The sequence below is a fragment of the Schistosoma haematobium genome, chromosome ZW (genome assembly GCF_000699445.3).
Source record: "Schistosoma haematobium chromosome ZW, whole genome shotgun sequence".
In the NCBI taxonomy this organism is placed as follows: Eukaryota; Metazoa; Platyhelminthes; class Trematoda; order Strigeidida; family Schistosomatidae; genus Schistosoma; species Schistosoma haematobium.
The window spans coordinates 47,283,109-47,304,872 of record NC_067195.1 but is presented as its reverse complement, the minus strand read 5'-3'; the positions used below and the strand labels follow the sequence as shown (position 1 = coordinate 47,304,872).

The 21,764-nt window shown below is 31.6% G+C and overlaps 1 protein-coding gene across 1 annotated transcript; it reads right to left on the bottom strand.

Annotated features, from left to right (window-relative positions):
- Positions 1-68: 68 nt before the first annotated feature.
- Positions 69-18,779, bottom strand: MS3_00001175 (uncharacterized protein). The gene is made up of 4 exons (XM_051208667.1): positions 18,732-18,779; positions 18,601-18,678; positions 6,791-6,888; positions 69-1,645 (listed from the first exon to the last, which is right to left on the bottom strand). Exons 2-4 carry the CDS (start codon positions 18,668-18,670, stop codon positions 1,427-1,429), a joined length of 387 nt encoding a protein of 128 aa, XP_051071647.1. The 5' UTR covers positions 18,671-18,678; positions 18,732-18,779; the 3' UTR covers positions 69-1,426.
- Positions 18,780-21,764: the final 2,985 nt, after the last annotated feature.

Genomic DNA, 21,764 nt, shown 5'->3' with positions numbered 1-21,764 from the left:
TTCTGATTGGCTCACTATAACAGTATGTTTATTCCTCTAAATATAGATACTCATTTTTTATTTGCACTCTCTTTGAATGATGGTGTTGGATATTGTGATGAGCAGTTTGACATGTACTGGTCCTTGGTTATAAACGTAAAGTCTCTTTCGTAGGTGCTAATGTCAAAAATTTGTGTACAACAATCATGTATTACATAGCCAAAGTGGCTATGTTAAGTTTACCATTTGAGATGTGTATGAGACCAAAGCTGCAAGTAAAATACATTATTCATCTCAGAATAATAAGAATTAGTTTAGAGACAAATGAAGGGATAACTGCTTGTTTTATTTTAGTGTGATTGAGAAGTCTGTGGTAATCCGTTTATTTTAAAAACGTATTTTGCCACATACTAATGGCTGAGGTACCTTTGAAAACTAGGGAGCATGAGGCATTTGTCTTCTGCAAGTATGAGACAACTGACCAGCACCCACCGGTCTTATGGTTTTATATTGTATTTTAAGCTGTCTTATGTCAAGTACAAATGGACAAATATCTATAGTAATTAAAACAAAATCGGTAGTTCGTAATGATTTTTATTTCAGTGTAAATTTAAAATGTCATACTATGGAAAGTCATAAATGACAACAACCGTTTTACCCACTGAACAATGGTGAAGCTTCTTTGTTTGTGGAAGAATTTCGCAATGCATTCAAAAATCTTGAGAAGGAATTATTTCATTAAATTAAGTAACTACTTTTCATGTAGCAAACAAAACAACGGTGAGACTATAATTTATGAACGACCTTTGAGCAACGCTAAAATGACTTTGAAAATGTCCATCTACTTACCAGAGCTATAAATTAGTGCGAGGAACTATGATTAGGATTTACAGTTGAACGTTAGGATTAGAAATTATATTTAATGTTTTCATCACGAACTGACATAAGCTATAATGGTATTTGGCCAAATGAGTGGATGAATCTCGCACCAAAATCGAAGACCTGCTATCTTAAATCTGATTGGTTCGTCCATAAATTATAATCTCGCCAAAATAACTTTACAGATAATGGCACTCGACTTCTTTATTTGAAAAACAAAATCTATCTGTAGGTCACCTATTATAAACAATTCTCATCATAATTAGCTCATAATTCATGGTCAGGTGGATTAATCAATAGGTCATCTTACTACATTGGTGAGATTTAAGCACATAAAAAATCAATACAAAGTAACTTGTGTGCAAACAATGGTGTGCGGATGATAAGATGAATGTAGCTCATTAAAAAATAATGAAAAAAAACAACATCAATAAAGTAAACAAGTGGAATACTACTTCATTTAAATGATTACATTGTTTTATTCAAAAGTTATGTTTATCTTTGACAGTTGTTGATTGATAGTATGTATCCTTTAAAAGTGTGCTTAATTTGAGTAGTGTTATAACACTTAACAAGTTAATAAGATAATTAAGCCAGATATGAAAAGACCAACTATTGACTTTGAAAACTGAACATTAGATGCATTGCATAAGTCAGTAATACAACAATTTTCTTCCGTTGTTGTATTATACCAAGCAATGTATCTATTTACACAAGTTTCATTCATTTGACCACATGATTTTGCAATATTTATTGTCACCATATTCTTACTATAAGTAAGTGTAGTCTTTATGTAAAAGGAAAATAAGAAAGCGGATCATTGTACATTGAAATATCTGACATAATACTACTTAAAACAAAGTGAAAATAAAGACATTGTACGTGTATAAGTATTTGAAAGTAGTTTTTATCTGAAATGTGATCACATCATTAATTGCTAACTCTTTCTATATTCCGATTCTCTGTCAGTATGTTTCTTCGGATAACCTAATGCTTTAAACCTGAGCTTATAAGCTCGTAATAAGTGGTAATAATCTTAAAATTAGTGAATTCAGTGGTGAGACTATAATTTATGGACGACTTTTGAGCGACGTTAAAGTGGTCTTGAGAATGTCAACCAACTCAAGAGGGCTAAATGTGAGTTATAAAACTGTGTGAAGAATAAGGATTACGATTTACAGTTGATGATTAGGGTTAAGAATTAGATTTAAAGTTTTCATCACAAACAAACTTCAGCTAAAATCCCGAAACGCCCTTAACCAAACAGATGAATGAATTTCGCGTCAAAATTTAAGATCTGTTATCCCAAATCTGACTGACTCGTTCATAAATTATAGTCTCGCCAATTAGGTTTAAGTTACTTACGCCTGTTACTCCTTGTGAAGGAGCATAGGTCGCTCACAAGCATTCTCCATCCAACGCTGTCCTGGGCAATCCTTTCCAGCTCCTTCCAGTTGTTATTCATCCTTATCATATCTGATTCCATTTCCCGAAGTAATGTGTTCTTTGGCCTTCCTCTTTTCCGCTTCTTTTCAGGATTCCAAGTTAGGGCTTGTCTCGTGGTGCAGTTTGATGATCTGTTTAATGTATGTCCTATCCACTTCCAACGTCTTTTCCTAATTTCCTCTTCAGCTGGAAGCTGGTTTGTTCACTTCCACAGAAGGCTGTTGCTGATAGTATCCGGCCAATGGATGTTGAGTATCTTGCGTAGTCAACCATTTATAAATACTTGTACCTTCTTGATGGTGGTTGTTGTAGTTCTTCATGTTTCAGATCCGTACAGTAGAACTGCCTTGACGTTCGTATTGAAGATTCTCACTTTGATATTGGTTGAAAGTTGTTTCGAGTTCTATATGTTCTTCAATTGTAGGAATGTGTCCCGTGCTTTGTCAGTCTTCGCCTTCACGTCTGCATCTGAACCTCCTTGTTCATAGATGATTCTTCTCAGGTATGTGAAGGATTCTACATCTTCCAGAGTTTCGCCGTCAAGAGTGATTGGATTGCTCTTCTCTGTTTTGAATTTGAGGACCTTGGTTTTCCCCCTGTTTATGCTGAGGCCTACTGATGCAGAGACTGCTGCTACACTGGCTGTCTCTATCTGCATTTGTTGGTGTGTATGCGATAGGAGGGCTAGGTCATCTGCGAAGTCCAAATTGTCTAATTGGTTCTGAGCTGTTCATTGTATTCCGCGTTTTCCCTCAGATGTCGAGGTCTTCATAATCCAGTCGACCACCAGAAGAAAGAGGAAGGGAGAGAATAAACACCCTTGTCTGACTCCGGCCATTACTTGGAATTCATCTGTCAGCTGTCCTCCATGCACGACTTTGCACTGTAGTCCATCATATGAGTTCCGGATAATGTTGACAATCTTCTCAGGAACTCTGTAGTGTCAAAGACGTTTTCATAACGTCCTCCTATCTACACTGTCAAATACCTTTTCACAATCAATGAAGTTGATGTACAGTGACGAGTTCCACTCAACTGATTGTTCGACGATGATCCGTAGTGTCGCAATTCGGTCTGTGCACGACCGATCCTTACAGAATCCAGCTTGTTGATCTCAAAGTTGGGCGTCTACTGAGTCCTTCATCCGGTTCAGCAATAGTCTGTTAAAGACTTTTCCTGGTACTGACAGTAGTGTAATGCCTCTGTAGTTTTCACACTTGCTCAGATCTCCTTTCTTTGGAATTTTGATGAAGTGTCCTTCTTTCCAGTCCGTAGGCACTTGTTCCTTCTCTCAAATCTTTTTGAATAGAAGGTAAAGCATGTTTGTAGTTACTTCGATGTCTGACTTCAGTGCTTCAGCTGGTATGTTGTCGGGTCCTGCTGCTTTCCCGCTCTTGATTTGTCTGATGGCCATTTTGATTTCTTCTTCAATCGCTTGTTTGCTTCTATGTACTCAACTTGTGCTTGGAATTTATCTGCTCGTGTTCGGCTGTTGTTAATTGCTGTCTTCTTGCTTTTCCTTTCTTTGATCCTGTCCGGTGTTTCTATAGAGATCCATTCCTTATGATGATGCTTCTTGAGGCCCAGAACCTCTTGACACGTTGAAGTTAATGCTTCTTTGATACCTTTCCAGTTGTCCTCCATAGTAGTTTCTTCCTCCTTCAGTAGATCCTGTAAGGCTTGGAACCTGTTGTTGAGAGCTATCTTGAACTCACTGAGTTTGTCAGTATCTCGAAGGAAGGCCGTATTGAACCTTTGTAGTGCTGTTTGTCCACTTGTCCAGTTCTTCTTTAGCTTCAGTTTTAAATTGACCACAACTAGGTGGTGATCTGAAGCTATGTCAGCTTCTCTCCTGGTTCTCACATCTTCCATTGTCCCTCGGAATTTTTTATTGATGCAAACATGATCCATCTGGTTTTCTGTGGTATGGTCCGGTGAGATTCATGTAGCTTTGTGTATATGTTTGTGTGGAAATATCGTGACGCCTATGACCAATTTGTTGAATGCACATAAATTTGCAAATCTTTCCCCATTTTCATTTCTCTCCCAGTCGATGTCGTCGCATGATATCTTCATATCCGGTGTTGTCTATTCCGACTTTGGCATTTAGATCTCCCATCAGAATAGTGAGGTCCTTTCTTGGGCACTTCTCTATGATTGACTGCAGCCGCTCGTAGAATTGATCTTTAATGTCGTCGTTGCTATCATTGGTGGGTGCATAACATTGAATAATATTCGTTGTGATCCCTTCCTTCTTTGTTTTGAATGATGCTTTGATGATTCTGGATCCGTGAGATTCCCATCCTACAAGTGCATTTCGTGCTACTTTGGACAGCATTAGATCAACTCCCTGACTGTGTGGAGCATTTTCCTCTTCATGACCGGAGTATAGTAGCATCTCTCCCGTATTTAGCCTTAGTTGTCCAGCTTGGGTCCAGTGGGTTTCGCTGATTCCCAGTACTGCCAAGTTGTATCTCCTCATTTCCGTTGCTATTTGACTGGTCTTCCCGGTCTCCCACATTTTTTGCTCTGGTTTTTAGAAGGGGCATCGGCCTCGTGGCTTCCGAAGGAACTCGGCTTTCACCATGAGGCGTCATAGTTCTTCTAAATGAAGACCTTCTAATTCCCAGAGCAGAGTTTAAAGGGTTTGAATTATTTTTCCTGGTTAGCGTTTTTTAGAGAGTTAGTTTTCTACGGGATGGGGACTCTAACCCCATGCCCAACCCTCCTCCTTTACCCGGGCTTGGGACCGGCAGTAACTTTAGAAGAGCTACAGGCGGAGTTAATTCGGTTTAAGTGAATGAAGTATTTCACATTATCTGAAAAAAAGTTTGTGATTACTCAATAATACTTTGTATTTACCTTTTTATTTGTTACAAACTTATTATAGTAGGTCTTATTTATGGATAAGCAATAAACATATGCAGATATGTCAACTTGTTAGCTGTTTCTAGACGGTTAAAACTAATGAGAATAATAAGTTGTATTGAATTTCAATACTAATAAATGAATTTCTTCTTAAATTTAATGTCTATAAAATACAAGAACACTGTAATGAACGAGAAAGCAGGTGGGTACAACCAAGTGTATTTTAATATAACATTACATAATCGCTTAGTAAAATCTGAGAACCATACATTCAATGTTTCATTTGCAAAATGTCAATCAATTGTCTCGGACTTTGTTGTTTCTTCGTCTCCACATCAATTATTTTCTGTTCTCATTCTCTTCTCGTTGATTTTCTTAACCTTCTGACTCTGGTCATTTCACTTTCAACTGGTGATACGTACTACTTATATCTGCCGAAATCTGTAGCACACGCCACAATATAGCGAATTATAGATGTGGCATGATAGCCAATAAACTGTATTTTATTTATCATTATCACATTATTTATGAGTGTTCAAAGAAATTATAGAATAATTTATAGTCACTAACAATGGATTCTTTTTTTTTACAAACTGAATTGTTTTATTCACCGTTCCATAATACTCGCTTAACTGAAACAATGGAGAATGGATGCATTGCATTGATAACGTAGTCTGCCGACCATGTTTATAGAATAATGACTTAAGTTGATCAGTAGCATGATTCAAATTATTTTGTATAAGCTTAAATTTTCTTACAATAGTTTGCAATTATAAAAGCCCTGCCTACTGATCCAATAAAATGTGGAGTTTCAGTAAGTTTCGTTACTTCTTATGCAAATGTTATGAAATGTATTAGATCTATAATAGCTGACTATAACTGTGGCATTGCAAATGTGGTCACAGACTATATTTATATTCTTTTCTAATTGACATTAAAGATCTTATATTTATTAAGTTCTAAGAAAATACAATTTAGTATGATTTGTGTTAATACAGCAAAATTGATTAATAGTAGTTTTATAAAAAATGAAGTTGACAAATAACTTTATCCGTCCATCTAGATCAACAGATTAATTAAAGAAATAATGTATTGGTCTTGATTTACAGCATGTTCAGTCATAACACAACTTTAGATATTTATCTTTCATAATTTCTCCGTCTTCTATTATGAATATTATTGATGATTTCTTGAGCTATTATATTTTATAATCATTGATAGTGAAGTGTTTTTATAAAACGTTTACGACAATTTTGAGTTGAATTTTTGCAAACAAAGAGAAGTAGATAGTGAAGTCAACCATCATGTATTTTTATTCGTTAATTCTAATTTTCCCATACTAGGACGAAATAGCCATCCAGTGCTTTCAGGTTTTCCATAGTGGTCTAACTTTAATTGACTCATGAATTCAGCTATTGAATTTTAAACATGAAGTTGATAAAATGATTAAATTGTGCTGATTAAAATTAACAAGGATTTCATCAGGTCTCAATTCTTTTCAAGCAAATGGGAACAAGAAACTCAGTAATTTTTTAACCAAAATTAGTAAGGCTTTATAAAATCTCCATTATTACAAATACGTAATGATAATTAAAAAAAGATTTACTTATGAACACACCTTACAAAAACGGCACTCTGTATTTAATGATACTCCTGTCACTTGAGAGCTGAAAGGGTTCGCGCATTCGTCGCAGACGTAACAACCAATATGAGCGTCTAAAAAATTATAATGGAATATGAAGCAGGATTACTTTATTTTCTGAATTAGTTTAAAATATTTAGGCGATTTCTATAAGTTACTTATGAGTAGGCTAATACAAAATATCAGAAGTGGTTTTATGGAGAATTTAGAAAGTTCACTGGTTGAAATCATAAGTCAATTGAAGCTAGACCACCATGGAAAACTTGAAGGCATTGGACGACCGTTTCGTCCTAGTATGGGACTCCTCAGCATTGCGCATCCACGATCCCACACCCCGCAAGATTCGAACCCAGGACTTATCAATCTCGTGCCAGGCGCTTAATCAACTAGACCACTAAGCCGACGAAACGGCCGTCCAATGCTTCCAGGTTTTTCATGGTGGTCTAGCTTCAATTGACTCATGATCCCAACCATTAAAATTTCTAAAATCTCCACAAAACCTATTCCGATAATAATCATCTGCTCACTAGTGACTGACTTCAAGAGATACTCCTCGAGTTCTAGTGAAAAGCTGTTACCAGTAGAGTTCAACCGTGTCTGTTGTGAGATATCAACTCACTGAAGACAATGGTGTACGGTGGCTCAACTTCGTGGATTGGTTGAAGTTAGACATTAACACCGTTAGGTGCCGGCTCAGTGGTCTAATTGGTTAAGTGCCTGGCGCGAGACTGATAGGTCCTAGGTTCGAATCTTGCGGGGTGTGGGATCGTGGATGCGCAATGCTGAGGAGTCCCATACTAGGACGAAACGGCCGTCTAATGCTTCCAGGTTTTCCATGGTGGTCTAGCTTCAATTGACTCATGATTTCAACCAGTGATAATACAAAATATGTCCAAATTAATAATTTGAAAAATGATCAGGTTAAAGGCAAAGTGCATCGTTTAAAGTCATAGCATGTGAATTTAGGATTGTCAAACAAAATAGAATAAAATAATTGATGTTGATGTGACTCACATAGGATGTTAATTTGAATCAGCTTATATGTTAAGCGAAAATTTAAGAACCACGATCAGAATATAGTCTTCCATTAAACATTTGACTGTAATGGCACTATTATTTCTCTCACCCTATTTGACCCATATTGGTTCTGATCATGGATCTTCATTTTTCACTTAACATATAAGCTGATTCAAATTAAAATTCTATATGAGTCACATCAACATTAACAAGTTTATTCTATTCTGTTTGGCAATCTTAAATTAACATGCTTCAACTTTAAACGATGTAAATTGCCCTTAACCTGGCCATTTTTGGGATTAATAATTTGGATATATATATGTAGAACCTGAAGAGAATATATCAAAAAGATTATTCCTCGTTCAAATATTAGTCTTTTAATATGATGGGAATCTTTAAATGATTAATACAAAATAAGTAAATTATAGGGAGAAACAATTCAAATATGAGTGATTAGTTTAGTAAGTAATTTTTCCATGAAGTAGTTATGAGATAAATTTAATTGTACATATCAACAGTGCAGATTGATAATTACTCCAAAAATGCCTTCCAAGAGATTTACGCACTAATCTGCACAATCATACTAAACTTGCTATATTCTAAGAAACTGCGATGTTGTTTTCATCTTAAGCAGTGAACTTACATACGAGTATTTCGAGTTTAAATTTAACATGATAATGTAATGTAAGCATACCAAAATTAACTCATCACCATACCTATTTTTGTAAAAACCAATCTTAGTAGCTTAAGTCATTGTTATAGAATAGATAGCTAGTCAGACATTCTAGTCATTTGTAACAGGGACGTAAAAACATTGAGTTAGTCCATTTTATTTAAGAAAAACCTATACAACTTATTATTGTCTACAATAATAAGCTTATGATGTATTCATTCCTAATGTATTTTTTGCATTTATCCATAGTAAAACACGTTTTCAGACGTAATTAATGATCTACAGAATATTCAAACAGCTGTCGTTTGTTATTCATATCAGCCTGTACATTAATGAATAACTTTTCATATCTCCTTTTATACTACTTAAACATATCATCTAATGATACTGATCATTTTAAAGATGACATAATCGATTAATATTGTATTAAAATCGATGTAAATTCTAACATTTTCTATAATGATTTCGTTTTTAATTACAGTAAGATCAATTAATCATATTATCATTAGTTTAAATTGAATTTTAAACATGGTTACAATAAGCGACAACTTACTTCTCAATATGTTATTTATTGAACGAAAAAAAATCAACTAAATCTACTGGCGAGACTCTAATTTATGGACGAGCCAATGAAAGGCGTTTTATAGATTTCAAGGTTACGGTGCCAACTTCAGTGCTGAATGCTAACGTACGATCGGTTCACAGGGAATTTTGTACAAAACGTGATAATTGAGCGGCTATAACAAATAAAACGGCAAGACTATAATTTGTGGACGAATCAATCAAGTATAGGATAATAGATCACTGATTTTAACGCGAAAGCCTTTCATTTATTTGGCTAAATAAATTTCTGGCGTTATAGCTGATGTCAGTTAGTGATGAAAACCCTATACATAATTCCTAACTAAGGCAAATTACGACAATTATCGAGAACTGGATAATAAAAGCACCAGTAACACTGGCTGCAGCCGGGTACTATAATATATACGTATGATTGGAGAGTGTACAGACTCCTACATAGGCTTGATTATGTGCATCGTGTCGTTATCCACAAGTAGCATTTTGTGCACTCAACAACCGGAGTGCACACAAACAATATTGAAACTATGTGGTCGAGGCTAAAAGAGTTTTTGAGACTTTATCATGGCTCCAGAGCCCGACTATTCTGTAGCCGTATGGATGGTTTCCTCTACTGCATGCATTAGGATTTTAGAACCTCTGAACCTTTTTCTAACCTTGACAAGTTTTTGAACCACGTATAAGAAATGTATCCACTTTATTTCCATGGTTTTGTATAACATATTTTTACTCAATACTGACTATTTGCTGATTAGCTAATACTTCTCAAGGTCACTTATGATTCGTTCAAAGGTCGTCCATAAATTAGAGTCTCGCCAGTCTACTAAATACATATTTCAATAATACTCTTGAAATTTATTGTTAAGGCTAAAGAAAATAGTCATAGTCATTTGAATTTCAGTTATGAAATCAAATAATTTCAATTTATTAAATATTTAAACAAAAAAATTTACTTTTTTCTCATTTGATAGATTTATCACTTACAAATTTGTTCTTCTTTTTAGTTAGTTGAATGAATCAAAAAAATTAATTAAGAGAAGAATAAAAACGAGAAAAAAATTTTCTTTTTAATATTGATTCATAATTTCACTAATATTTGAAATTTATTAAAAAAGAAAATCATTTCAAATGAATACGTTTTCTTTTTTTAAAGTTAAAACTCTATTTATCAGTGAGATATTTCTTTTTTTTTGCCCAAAAGTTTTGTTTTTTCTTCATCATATTTTCTAAACTTTGGTTGATTATTAGAAAATAAAAATGAGATGATTTATTTGAGTAGTGAGTTTCTAAAAAAGTGAAATAATTAGACAATAAGATGTAAATGAATAACAAATGGTCATATGTTACGTTACGATTAGATAAACAAAGGTTGATCAACACTTAGTTATAGACATATATATGATCACAGTTACAAATCATTGATCAATTAATGTAAATATTTTATTCTTACTGAAGGTTAACAATATACTGAATAGCTCAGTAATTATGTCTCAAATTGTGAAACTGAATGATGTAGGTTTCAGGTCACTGTGGAATACTGATTCCCTCAAAATTGTGGGTACGCCTTGCTAGTATGAAACCCAATTTTAAGGTTTCCTGTCGATCAACTTCAACTATCGAACAATGCACAAAAAATAATTACTGACAAATTTTATATGTCTGAATTTGGGTCACTGTACCTTCTGTGTAGTACTGAAGTGTTTAGTTTAACAAAACATCTAGTAGGATAAACACAATTGTAGTATATTGGATAAACAGGTTATTGGCCTAATGGTTGATAACAAACGTCTTTTAAGGAATATAAAGACCACATCTTCCATGGTAGATAGGTAAATCGTGTTGGAAACATTTTAAAGGCCACTTGTTAACCTAGAACAGTATATACCATCTGCGATCAACATCTAACAACGGCTTCAGTAGTATTCAATAATTCTTAACATGAGAAAAATTCTCAAATTATCCAGGTCATTGTAATCCATTTTTACCTATTGGGTTTGTGCTTAAGTCAGTTTTAGAGTAGAATGAATGTGTAGAGTACAAATTATTTCGTTTACTAATTGTGCAGATCGTGAATGGGAAAAGGATATGTTAGATATTTTCAGTTTACTAAATAAGATCTGTTGTTTTTTACGAATACATAGAAGGCTGTTAAGATAAAACAGGAAGCTCCGCTTTACCTACACTTTTCGAAATTTCATAGGTTTCTAGGGTCATTTAGTCATCTTTATCTTAAAATAAAACTGTCGAAAACCGTCAGATTTGGTTATCGTAATCAAATATGATTACTAAGACTGAATTTTATTCATTCTACTGTGTTTATAAATTAATAACTAATATTGGGTCATTAGACAACAGAAAATTATGAATAATTGTAATGGTCAGTTTTATGAAACTACTGGTATGAACACTGCTATCAAAGTATGATTTTCTGGTTCCCAAGTCTTTGAATTTCAACTCTTAGATTTACATGATTACCTATCGTTAATACAACATGGGTAAGGATGGAATTCTCCTAGTGGATACACTCAGTATAAAGTAATGTGATTGTAATACGAAGATAATTAAATGATAGGAAACTTATTTTTCGACCATACTGCTTGTTTGAAAATTTGATCTGGCAAAACTATCAGAAGCTTAAATAAATAGGATAGTTCTTGTGCATAGACAGGTTGTGTCAAGTTCATTTTAAATGAGAATTCTTCAAGGTGTCTTTTTGATATAATTCAGTATACCTTGATTATAGACACATTAGAATCTTTTAAGCTCTATTCTGAAAGACTGACAATAAATAGGAACTTATTTACATTCAATGATTAATGTTAAAATTTTGCAACATTAACATTTGTTTCTTATTCTATTCTTAAGGAAAGTGTTTACATTACAATAGAAGACAGAATGAAGTTAACTAGTGTTTTAAATTTCTAACTAATACAATTTATAAAAAAAATACTTGGTAAAATACATCATATAACTTACATAGAACTCACCATCTAATAAATAACCACACATTACTTAATTGTATTTACTAGTTTACACATGTTCGGATAGATACAAATTTAAATAACTATACATAAAATATATGACAAAAGATCAATCTTTAAAATCATCATTCATTTCCACATAAATTTCCAGGGATTCATACATTTTTACAAAAGTCCAAACTATAACAAGTACATTATCTACATAATAAGTTCAAGCACAATTTACCCTTGTCTAGAATCTAAGTAGATAATTTCAATTCAATTTTAATTCGATGAATAATATTAAACATTGTTACTTTTAAAAAGAAAATTAAAATTCTGCCTTGATTCCCTCCAAATTAATACAATCACAAACAAGTTGTGTAATATTACTCTACTGTAATTTATACATTGACTATTTAGATAAGTAAATGTATAATTCAATTATTCAAAATACATTAGGTACATAAATAATAGTTTGCAGAAAGAATTTTGTTTTATAATTTGCAAAAATAACTACTTATAACCTTAATTAGATCTCATTGATTCTAGTTAACAAAAACCTTTCAAAGTATTTTTCTCTTTTGGTTGTTTCATTTTTCAATATAGGGTTATGGAGATTTTACTGTTTACTGCAAATCAATAATTACTGTTTTATTGAATTTGTTAGGTATATTTGCATTTCAGAATGATTTAAACATAGACATGATTAATTGTTAAATTGTTGTCTATGTATAAATTATATAGACTGGTTTAATGACCGATTATAACTGTTGTCTATTGTAACTCAGTAATTAGGAACAAGTTCATATATATTAAGCTCTAAGCCGAATCTTGTCGAAAAAAGATAAATAAAACTCTGATTTATTTATATACGGATAATGAATAAATATTGGGATATCCAGTGTGTTTCATCAGACTGTGTTTGTTGTTTCCATCATATACCATAATACTGATAAGAATGATATAAAAATATATGAATATTACTTTATACTTTCATAAGAAGCTCTTTTTAGATAGTGAGTTTTGAAAATGTCAAAGCTTTGTCAGAAGATAATCATATTATTGTACATTATCTGTTTCTTCTTGAATATAAAGATTTTCTGCAAAACATGCTAATCTCAGATTTAAAAAAGTGACAGGTTATTGTCTTTTTTTGTTTTACTTCACTAAGAAACTGTCATGAAATAAATTCAAGTTATTTAACAACTTCCAAATACTTCCATCTGTTATCAACATTAATAATTGATTCTTCATAGTTTTATTCAATAAAGATAATAATCAAATCAAATAATCGAATAAGAAAATTTTGATGTCTCTCACAAAATGAAAAGTATAAGTTATTATCTTGTCATTTATGATATCACAACACTAGTGAATACAAATTGTTAGACTGTTTTTATGAAAGTACAGAATTTATTGAAAATCGATGAAAAGGTTTTATAAACTAATACGATTCTAAATTCACTTGGGATTGTTTACTCGAATCTTTCTATTGATGTTTAGAACTGACGTTTATCAGTCTTTTATTGGCATATGTTCATACTGTGCGTTTTGCTTTAAGTCACGAACATTATGTGCAAGAAATGGATGGTGGCTAGCAGTGGAATCCAAGGCGCACGTTTCGTCCTATCTGTGACTCGTCAGCTGGATGCACCTACATTTCAGAGTTGATACTCACTCTGGGACTTGAACATTTGGTTTACGAGTCCCGAATAGGACAAAACGTGCGTCCTGGATTCTACTGCTTGCCACCATCCATCTTTCCTTATTATATGAATTCATTTTATCGCATTAAATTCTGATTGACATTTTAATAGTTTTATTTATCAAGTGAAATCTACCAACAAACACATGAATGAGACGATAAAGAGAGCTATGTATCTACCATTTTGAAGAAAGTTCTGCTCTTAAAATTATGATTCCAAAGTGATGCCACTGAGGAAATTGTAACTCAAAGGCTACGAAATATGGTTTAGAAAACATTTTCTATAGCCTAACTGAATGCTGTTTTTTCAAATTGCCCGATAATAAAAATCATCAATAAAAACACTGTCTGAATTCTCCACATCCATGTGTATTTACCTATTCAACTGTTCTTATGGAGCCAGTTACATACGGCATACAATTTGGGAATTGTGTCATCACATAACCGAAGACCATCTGTCTTGATTGAGCAAAGGATAGGTGAGGTAAGAAGTGACAAAGAGTTCTATTCTCGCTCGCTTGGTGGGCACAGGACATCAGGGTAAATTGAATTAAGCTTCTAAAGTTATCTGCCGCACTCCATCAAGGTTACCACATAGTTTACGAGTTCGTCTTTTGTATATTGCTCAAGCTATCGCAATCTATGATCACAAACCAAAACTTTTTATCCAAAAGACGTTTGTACAAAAACTCTCTCTATCTTACCAAACGACGATTAAACATTTTCTTTCAAAAATATTCAAACCATTTTCTAATTTCTTCCGCTTTTGTGTTTTTAGATTGTCTCAACATCTTTCTCTTGATTCTTACATAACTACTATAATACAGACCATTGACCGTTTTTTTATATCATGCAATGTAGCAACAGTTTAACTTTTCAAACAATTTACTATGATTATTATAATTCTCTCTCTTCCAATTACTCAATATTATTTTATAATCCCTGTAACATATAATCATTATGGAATACAACTACTCGGCAAGTGTTATTTATTGCTATAACTCATTTATATATATATAGTCATTACGAGAAACTAATTGAAAAAAATTTCTTCGCTCTATTCGTTCATTTTATCAAATAATCATTTTAATCAGTAACAAGAGACAGATTGGTAAATTGATAATGATTCGAAAAAAGTTGATATACAATGAGTTAGCCCATCATAGTTGAAGATTATGTCCAGCGTGTGCTGATGTACCTGATGTTTAGTTGTACAAGAAGGAAATTTTGATTTTAATATATTGTGACAATAAAGACTTATCTGATTTTCCCTGACAAATATTCTTCATTGGTGTGCACTGTTATTGAGTTCTCTGCTCACTGCATGTATATTATATATTGATTATTAAAACCCTGTCTAACATACTCCAGAAAATAAAAATTTGGTGATTATTCTTCCTTTAGTAATAAGGCTTTATATGCACTATTTAGCCCATTGTATGTATCAGCTGATTACTCCAAAAATGTATCATATACATCGGTTATCATGAATTACTAATGAACTAGTTACAGAAAAATTCAAAGTTATACTTTTACAGAATATGATATTTTATTATTATTATTAAGAGAAATGTAGGTAAATGAGAATGTAGTGGTACAAAATATGAAGCTTCTCAGACCACTGAGAAAGCATTCAATGATTCCACAGATCTAACTAATACAGGCACACTACTTGACTGCAGGTCTCTGGTAGATCCTCTGTGGGATCGTGAAGACTCACTTTTAAGGAGTCTCATAATAGGTCAAAGATGATGTTCAGCTCTTCCTCATTTACAGTATTTATCTAATTATGGTTAGTCAATATTATAAACTACAAAATAATACTTTGATGTGAGAAAATGAGTAGTGATTTAGTAGTCTCCTTTTTTTAACATACTATCTTGCTGTGTTTTACAAAATGTCCTATTGATTGAAGCGCATAGGATTTAAAGTTAATGATTTTTCATTTTTCGAACAACTGAAAAGTTGTTTTTGATAAATCTCAAAAAATGTTTTGATGTTTCATTTTACATTATCTTTAAAATGACAGATATTATTAAAATTTGGAAAATAGTAAAAAGTTGTTTCAATAAAATATTTTCATTACTAATTAAACAGTTTTTAATAGTTGAGATCATGAGTCAACTGAAGCTAGACCACCATGGAAAACCTGGAAGCATTGGACGGCCGTTCCGTCCTATTGTAGGACTCCTCAGCAGTGCGCATCCACGATCCCGCCCCCGCGACATTCGAACACAGGACCTATTAGTCTCTTCCGGGAATGCTTAACCTCTGGACCATTGAGCCGGCATCCAACGATTTTAATGTCTAACTTAAACTAATCAACGAAATTGAGAGCCACTCACCACTGTCTTCAGTGACTTACTATCTCACAACAGACTCGGTTGAACTCCTTTGATCACGGCTTCTCACTAGAACTCCAGGAAATACTTATTGAATCCAGTCAATAGTGAGCATATGTTGGTTAATATAAAAGGGAGTCTCACAATAGACTGAAACGATCGTAAAATGCTTTCAGGTTTTCCATGCTGGTCTAGCTTCAATGGACTCATGATCTCAACTATTAAAATTACTATAATCTCTACAAAATCCATCATAATACTGATTAAACAGTCATGTAAATTTTTTACTACTTTCTTATTCAATCTAGAGATACATCTGATGAACACTACATGTTATGTTTGTAATTCAGACTATAAATTCAATTTTCTTAACTCAAATATTTCCATGGGAAAGATCACTTAAAACTTTTAATTATCGTTATTATTCTATTCATTTATGCACTTGATCATAGCTGAAAACAAAGTCTCATCTAACAATTGGACCCATCAAAACTTAAGCTAATAAACATTAAACTTTCTTATTTATAATATACAAGTTTAAACAAACCATATAAGACAGTTATTAACAAACTGCAAACATATGGAAGATATTGAAATTGATAAAGATTTTTTAAAACAGTTTTTTTTCTAAGAATACAGTCGTCATTCAATATCAGATAAATTGGCATAATATATAAAGTTAAAATTTTTATTCGAAAATCAATCTTTATATTTTTCTACGTTGAAGCCTTAATCAGTAATATTTTTGTCAAGTAAATCATAACTAGGGAACATAATAATAATAATAAATTCTAATCTAATAACTTGTTTTTTGATTATCATATGATTTGTTGATGCTTTATGCAGTGATCGATTATATTTCAAGTTTATCTAAATAAATTCTCAAGACAAAAATGTTTACATTTAGAATGTTTGAGAAAAAAAAGGAAAAAGAAAAGTTTTATGTTGACAACAAAATCTACAGGTCTTAAACTTAACCTTATGTTAGATTGTTACTATGGTTCAGTAAATAGTTTTGAACTACAATGAAACAGTTAACTGGTACTGTTTGACTTTGAATGATTATTTTTTACCTGTTGTTCGTACTTAGAGTAAAGTATATATAAGACAAAATAATATAACCAATAAGTTAATAGTATAAGATTTGTGAAATGCAGTATGGCAGTATGTTTTAAGTTATACGATCGAATTGAAGTATAATTACAGGGAACTTTTAGAAAAAAAAGTATAGTAATTATCATTTTTAGGACCCGTAACTAGCGGCAAAATTATGTTAGTATTACTAAGTAAGTAGTATATCATTAATTAACATAAATCACTAAACATGTGATATTAGGTAAAAGACAAATCCTTATAGTGGAGTTGTATGAATATTTAGTATATTTCTATTGTAGCTATTAATTGGATCCAAGACTCATGTTTCATTGAATTGAGGACCCACCAAGTCAATGTAACTGTATCAAAGTGTTAATATTCATATTTGTGATCAAAAGTATTTTTCTGAATTCAAATTGTAGTGAAGGAGAATACAAGTGGGGACAATCGAATGTATTCGAACATACAAATTACAGGACATCTTGGTAAAATTTGAGAACCATATAATAAATACTACATTTGAAAAATGTCAGTCAATCGTCTAAGGCTTCATTCTCTGTTCTCGTTTCCTTTTCTTCGATCTTCTTGACTTTCTGCCTCCAGGCATTTCACTTCCGATTAATGAGACATACTACTTATATCTATTGACATCAGTAGCATACAACACAAAATCAAATTATTACAATTGTATTTATTATTACATTCTAGAGTATTATATTAAATTTCACAATACGTTTCTTTTCTTTTCAACCATCTACCTAACATTGAATTATTTGTTTGAATTGTTATAAATAATAAATAGATTTGATGGAATTTTATTCTTTGAGCTGGATGGTTTGGTTGTGGAGCTTTCATCATGCTTCTGAACAACATCATCAGCATAAAATTCAGGTAAAAGTGAAGTGTTCCAATTTATCCTCATGTGGTTCACAGCTTGTCTTGTAGACCTCCAATTGGGGGATACAACCGAAATAAACAAGTAAACAATGACAAGTTTAAGATAAACAGGAATCATTCAACATCAAGTTCTACAGGACAAGCTGTGAACTATATGTGGCGGAATTCGAACACTTCATTTCGATCTGATGTCATTCAAAAGAACGATGAAATTTCCATGATTAAACCATCCAGCTTAGAGAACAAAACTCCATCAAAATCATTCACCTGACTTTCTCCACCATCTTACCAATTAACAATCTTATAAAGTGTCAAATTTCTAACAATATTCTCTTTCCACAAGTATATTGTTTTACTCACTTTTCTTTTTCATTTCTTACAAAAGTGTAAAAATTTTTTCGCATATTAAGTTCATGAATGTCATAATATATAATTAATATTAGTTAGTGATATGTTTTAACATATTCAATGAAATAATAATTACAATATTATTTTCATTATTCTACAAAACTTACCAACATTATCTTTTATAATGACAAGTAAAATAATGTAAGTGAATAGTTTGAGTCCCTCTCGGTTTTTCATATTTTCCTCTTCATAAAAAACAAATAAAATTAATATACTGCAATAATGATAAATTATATACTAAATATTATCCTTCATAGAAAATAATTATTCCAAAATAAAAATGTTTATCTCTAATAATAATGGATATTCATTTATATATATATTTTCGTATATGCATAGAAATATGCCATATTTTTTTTCTAATATATTTGTTGCTAGGCTACATGTAAAAATAGTATATCGAGTTGATAATCGAATGCTTATCATTTAATAAACAATTTAATAAAAATTATTGATCATTCAGCAGAAAACTTTACTACATAATAGTTTTAAGTACTTTTACAGTTTAGTTTTTTATTTTTTATTTTTTTTAGAAACTCTTATTTGCTCATTGTTTTGTTTAAATGTTATGTCGATCAAAATTTTTAATCTAGAAAAAATAGATTAAGGGTTTTTAATTGTCAATAAATGAGAAGACCCTCCTTTTTTTCCTTTTTAAAATAAATAAATAATAAGATGAATACATAGTAAATATTGATAAGTATTGATATTATTTGATTATAGAAAAAAGATTATTGTTAAGGTATACTTATGAAATTTATTTATTTGATTGTATCATTTCATATTATCCACGCAAGATCATCATCATCCTCATATTTTTTTTTGCTTTTTTTTCGGCACAAAATTAAATCATCAGAATGTAGGTAATTGATTAATTAGACAAATGTATACAAATATTAATAGTTTCATCCAAAAACAAAACATTATAAATCACGGGATTTGGTCATTGTATATATTTTTTTAACTGTTCAAAAGAATGGATATAATACATTAATCGACAAATAAACTGTAATATTATGATAGGATCAATTGATGAAATTATTCTTGAGATGAAGCTATTGACGTAAATGCCTAAATGAACTAATTTTAAAGTTAGGACCACTGGTCATATATATATATATATATATATATATATATTGTTCCATACGCCTATACTGTTCAACTCTTTGGGATATGTATATTTATATTCATTGAACTAAAGTAATTATTCATTATTGCTACATTGCATGCGATCAACAATAATGTACTGTAAATTCTGAGTGTAACTAGATATTTACTTACATTTTGTTGCTAACGTAAATCAAAAGAACTAGGAGAATTAATTGTGCTTTTGAATAAAAAGAGGAGGGGTTAGAAAACGATAAGTATATGTTTAAAATAGTAAGAAAGACTTGTCCTCCCTTCCATTGATAGCAAAATCTTATTTATGTATAATTTGATACATAGTAATTAGTTAACCCATTTTTAAAACTTTTGGTACACTTTTTTGTAATGCATGCCATCAAGTGTGGTGGTCTATAATTAATAAATAACTGTGTAACGACTAGGTAAACAAAGTAGGTTATTTCTTTTAAATGGTAAAAGCAGTCACAAAATACTGAGAACAAAGATCGTTTGCTTCGATACTTAGTTAAGATGTTTTAAATAATTTATGCATAACTGTCTTGTTTGAATTTATTGTGAATTAGGCTGAAAACAGAACGGACATTAACTTGATTATATATATAGTGACATACCAATGAATAGAAAATTGTATTGCTAATGTTTTGTAACTTAGTGTAAGTCGCTTCTTCAGAGCGGATTAAACATGATTAGTGATAGATAGTTATCTGATATTTCATTATTTTAGCCTGTTTGGGATAGAATTATTTATGAGAAAATTAATAAATAGGTGTATACAAGTTATAGAAATGAAATCAGAATTATTGCAACCAATTATTTATCCAGATTGGTTATCATTTATCATCATGCAAATAATATTTAATCAACATTATTTAAATTTACCATCTTTATATAAATGTCATCCGTTTAAAATAAAGATATGCTCACTATATAATAACAGTTTTTACCAAAAGTTATTTATTTACATTTTACATCCTCACACATGTTTGCTTGTAAACTGTCAATATTACTAAAATATGAATTTATAGGAACGTCCACTTTGACGTCATGAAGAAGCTATCACTAGCGAAGTATATTAGTGACATTAAATGATATTTATATAATATTATAAGTTACCTAAAACTTGAAAATACAGTTCAGAGGCATCTAACTCAGTAGACTAAAGGTATTATGATATGTGCGAGACCTGATGGTCATAGTTTTAATTCTGTCGATCATCATAGGTATAAGTTTCTGAGGAGTTTAAAACAAGCATAAAAATACTATCTGTTGTCTGTTGATTCTTAACAATACTTTTAGTTGATGTCAGTTTGTGATATGACATAGCTTTAATTTTATACTGATTTTGTTGTGGTAATATCATTGAGAACTCAATAGTTTACCATTGTTGAAAATTGAAAGTCTGTTTTTCATTAACTGAAAGTTATTTTCATGATTACCGATTTTATGGTGAACTGAATGAACGTAAATTTTTAACCTTTTGATAGTTAAAGCAATAAGTCTTTATTCCTTGGTACTATACACACTGAAAACATATTCCATACATTATTGTTGTCAACAAAAATAAACTTTCATCTAAAGTTGAATGGATAATTCCACAATAATTGAAGATCAAGCTGATAGAAAATAACTAAAAAAGGAAGTATTTTCGTAAAAAACTTAGCAGCTGATATTAAAAGAAATCCGACATTTTACTTCTTGTCTGGTTCAATTTTTCTCAAGAGAAATAATCAAACATCAGAATAATCATAAGTAAATATATGTTCCACATATTAACCTTTTACTTTTCAATCATGTAACCGAAACGTCAGATTTACTTTAATTTCAACCAGTGAGGAGAGAAACGGAAAAGAAGAAGATCAAAGAGAATACTGTGTCGGGAATTGGAACCAGACATCAAAAGGATGAATAAGAATCAAAAACAACTGGAAAGGATTGTCTAGTATAGAGTTGGATGGAGAGTGCTAATGGGCGGCCTATGCTGCATCACGAAAGGTAGTAGGCGTAAGTACGTAAGTATCAATTTAATATTATGTTGATATGAAATTACTCATCTAACTTTAGATGAAGATTTCGATAAAATTAGGGTTGTTGTTTCCAAAAACTTATAATACTTGTGAGACGCTTAGGGTACATGGAACATACAACT

Coding starts and splice junctions, on each gene's coding strand:
- MS3_00001175 (XM_051208667.1), bottom strand. CDS start 18,670: ATGAAAAACCGAGAGGGACTCAAACTATTCACTTACATTATTTTACTT. Junction 6,889..18,600: donor CATTATAAAAGATAATGTTG/GTAAGTTTTGTA, acceptor ATAATTTTTTAG/ACGCTCATATTGGTTGTTAC. Junction 1,646..6,790: donor CAGAGTGCCGTTTTTGTAAG/GTGTGTTCATAA, acceptor TTTTACATAAAG/ACTACACTTACTTATAGTAA.